General features: G+C 38.8%; 1 protein-coding gene across 1 annotated transcript in view; it reads right to left on the bottom strand.

Annotated features, from left to right (window-relative positions):
- Positions 1 to 255: 255 nt before the first annotated feature.
- The window catches only part of tcf20 (transcription factor 20), a 14,019-nt gene continuing 10,332 nt past the window's right edge, over positions 256 to 3,942 (bottom strand). The window contains exons 3-7 of the mRNA XM_080044582.1: positions 3,777 to 3,935; positions 3,383 to 3,476; positions 3,136 to 3,196; positions 2,857 to 2,957; positions 256 to 1,743 (exon numbers count right to left, since the gene is read on the bottom strand). Coding sequence (XP_079900708.1) covers positions 1,739 to 1,743; positions 2,857 to 2,957; positions 3,136 to 3,196; positions 3,383 to 3,476; positions 3,777 to 3,935 — 420 coding nt within the window. The 3' untranslated portion in view covers positions 256 to 1,738. The remainder of the gene's footprint in view (positions 1,744 to 2,856; positions 2,958 to 3,135; positions 3,197 to 3,382; positions 3,477 to 3,776; positions 3,936 to 3,942) is intronic.

Raw genomic sequence — 3,942 nt, 5'->3', positions numbered from 1 at the left:
GAGGACCCAGCCCACCTTCAGGGGGTACTATCTTCAGTGGAAAACGACCCGTGTTGCTACCAAAACCGAGTTGAACTGAGTCGAGTAGAGCTACATGTGCAGTGGAAAAGCGCCAATAGATTAATAGAAACACAGAGACCTTGACCTAGGCCTAATAGTTTCTAAACGCAAGAGTGCATTCATAACTTGACTTCCTAAGAAGAAAACATTTTTCCAGAAACAAGAAGAGAATACTTGAACCTTTTTTATGTGTATTCATAATTCATATACATATTGACAGGTTGCTAATACAGCATGGTTTTGATAGTGTAACTGTCTTCTCAGCTTGACCTTTTTTTCTCTTTTTTTTTTTACAAGAATAACAATAAAAAATGATAAAGACAACACCATGTACGACTCACTTTTAAAATTTTATGGCAATGCTTCTTTTGAATGGATTTTGCATCTCCCGATCAAATCGCTGCTGTGTCACTGAAGAATGAAACCATTCTAAAGTACTTGGTAAGGCTTGCTCCACATTGGCCGTAACAACTGGCCAATCACAGCCGTTCATATGACACCCTCTCCAAAAGTTTTCGGTTTTCATCAGTGTCCAAGGGACTGACGCCTGTCAGTCATACGTAGCAACTGAAAACATACGCATTTGTGCACCCAGTACACAGTTCTACACTGATGAAAACTCCTGTGTCCTTGCATCAACTCTTTTCAGTCAGCATGGTTAAAGATGGTGGACACGCATTAGTCCGCATTAGTGTTATATCCTCCTCTGTCATCTTTGCACATTAAGAACATTTTGTACTTGAAAAATAAGATTGCGTCCATCTGATTTTTCATGAATACTATCTGTACCGTAGAAACCCCTGTGATGAAAAATAAGAACACTTTTCAAAAGGACCAAAATGGAATCAAAGACCCAGATAACAGCATTTTTTCAGTTTTTCACACACACACACACACACACACACACACACCCACCCACACACACACACTTCTCATTAATTTAGGTGACTTTTGAAAGGCAACAGATGTCCGTTCTCCAAGGCAATAATGTCTTTGTGGCAAACTCGAACCCTGACATTCCAGACAACATTACTCTGGCTCCTCCTCCCTCTCCAGGAATGAAAAAAAAAAAAAAAAAAAAATTCAAAAGTTGACTGAATATAAAGTGAGATACATCCGTATCATTTTCATGAGTAAATAATGACGAGGATAGAAAATAATAATGAGGACTAAAATAATAATTGTGATCATCCTAATATAAGATAAAATACTACTTGTGAGAGGATACAAAATTCTCTCTTTCTTTTCTGGGTGTGACACCCAACTTGCTCCCATTACGCCTCTTCAAAGCAATCAAATAAAACCAGAAGAAAAAAAAGTAAATGATGATAAACAAGAGCTTAACACTTTGAGGGTGTCTGAGGAAAGTCAAATAAAGCCTAGAGAGGAAGTTTGTTTAGTTTGTTCTTTAAACAAAAAATCCTTCAGTTCCTCCATCAGTCTTGAATCCGCTTCAAACTTTGTAGTTTTTTGTTTTTGTTTTGTATTTTACTTGTAGCTCCATTCCTCTATGTTGCATGTTCCTTTTTTTCAGCTTTTTAAGCAAAAGGCAATAATTCTCTATAAAAAAGTTGTAAATAATGCTGATTCCCTTCTGTTGTTCTCTGTTGCAGATGCCAGTCCTTTCCTTTCACTTTTGCGGCTGCTGCATAAACAACTCTGTCTTCTATGGTCCAAACTAACCTGAGAGGAAACACAAAAGGATTGAGGTAAGGTTTTGATACAAAGAATTGACTGCTTTCACACACAGCACCATTTATTGAGACAGCCCACTGCGAGGAGTCTTTTCAAGTGGACTCATGGTCAGATAATCACAGGCTCAGTTCTGACTAACTGACTAGACTCCACTTTGTTTAAATGTACATTTTCAAGTGGCATGCATCCAAATTTCTCATTTGTTTCTAATTCAATGAATTTGAAGAAGTGGATTTCAAAAGTTATAATGCATTTTCAAACAAAGCAAAAACCTGTTACCAGGAATATATATGTGCAAAAATTATAAAGTAAAGAGGGAAAATTGCTGTGGCACATCTTTAGTTTCCATGAGGACAGAATGGATTGGAATGGAGGTGAGGGGGAGGTAGTAAAAGGAAGTGACAGGCAGGGTTACTGCCACTAAGGTGAGGTGAGGAGGAGTGTGAGAGAAGACCATTACGAGTCCATGAACTAGAGAACAAAGAGTATGGAGAAGCTGTCGTGCTGCTGCGTGCAATTAAATTGTCTGAATATAACGGGAGTAAACAGCCCAGAGGCAACAAATTAGTGTCCATTTACTGAAGGTTCATTAATGAGAAACCAGTCTACCACCAAACAATGAAAAAACTGATGAAAATTAACTTGTGGTGGGCTTTTATGCTTGAGAGACGGCTGCAGAACAGCAGTACTCTGGGATATATGGACATTCTGTGTTCAGTGTATCCATTGTTGTATATACCCACCCCAAATAAAAAGATGATGAAAAAAAATAAAAAGAACAGCAGATCGAGATGCATTGAGAATCGATTTTGAATCGAATCGTTGACCTCGGAATCGGAATCGAATCGAATCGTGAGGTGCCAAGGGATTCCCACCCCTAATATGTATTGTGTTTTAGGTCTTAAATTTCATTCAAGGTGGTATTAAAAAGGTCTTAAAAAGCCTTAAATTTGACTTGCTGAAACCTGCAGATACCCTGTATGAACAAATAATGTTATTTATTAATTTTGATAGAAAAGCCTGAAAATGATCAATATGATATATCCTGAAAATATACACTCAAAAGGTACAAACACACACATAAGTTAAGTTCAAACTTACAGCTCCCAGAGTCCTGCGTCTCTTCCTCTTCTCTGTTTCTCTCAGCCTCTCTCCGATTGCTCAAGGTAAACTGACTTGGCTGGCCTGATGCTCTGTGTGAACTGAGAGAAGAAGAGAGGAGGGGAGAAAAAAAGAAAGACTCAGGTTAAAGGGAGAGATTTAAATAAATGAAGCTGATGGCTCAGTCAATGATAGGGGCGTGGGCCACTAAAGTGGCAGACAAAAGACAGGGACCATTTTTTGAATGAATATTCCCTAGAAACAGTATGAAAAACCAACCTCTCCTTTACCTTGTGCTTCGGACACCGCAATGAGAAGTTATCTTCATTCAGAGAGCAATCTGGAACAGGGACATAAAGTATCAGTCCTGTACAGATATTGTGACAGATATCTTTAAGTAGAAAAGGATGTTTTTGTTTGCTTATTTAAACATGCACATATATCCATTATTGGATTGCATCCATTATTTAAATGTTTACATTAACTCCCTGATGCCATTGCACCTGTTATTATAGAATCCACTCACCTGCTTCAATAGCGCATAGGTAGTGGTAGCGAAGTGTACAACCTTTACTGTAGCAGCCAAGCGTTGAGCCAACCATCTCGCAGAGTGAGCAGCACTGGGCAAGGACAGACAGAATGGCAAAGAAGAAATCAATACTTCTTTGAACTGTGCCAGACAGTGAAGAATCGCTTAGGGCCAAGATAATGCTAAAAATCAATAAACCCATAACACTATTAATAATATACTGAAGAGCATTTGTTATATATTATTTCATGACATGTACCATAAAATATAAACAACTGACTAACACTGGAATTCAAAATCTGCCTTTCTTTTACCGTCAACACCAGAATTAAGTCATGAACATGCAATAACCTAGAACTAAACAGGTCAAATAGATACAAAGAACACTCACTGTTTCTCTGGCACCATCTAGTGCCTCCTGCAGGCCATACAGTCTCCCATTCACAAGGTATACTCCACTGGTCCACACTATACATCCTTCGTGGACCCACAGCTCCTCTGGGTCCATAGGCATCTGAGGCAGCTGGGCAAGTTGTGCCAAGGGTCCAAGGGAGTCC

This window comes from Ammodytes marinus (assembly GCF_949987685.1).
Source record: "Ammodytes marinus genome assembly, chromosome: 16".
NCBI lineage: Eukaryota > Metazoa > Chordata > Actinopteri > Uranoscopiformes > Ammodytidae > Ammodytes > Ammodytes marinus.
The sequence above is the reverse complement of the archived record's forward strand: the minus strand, read 5'-3'. Positions and strand labels throughout refer to the sequence as shown.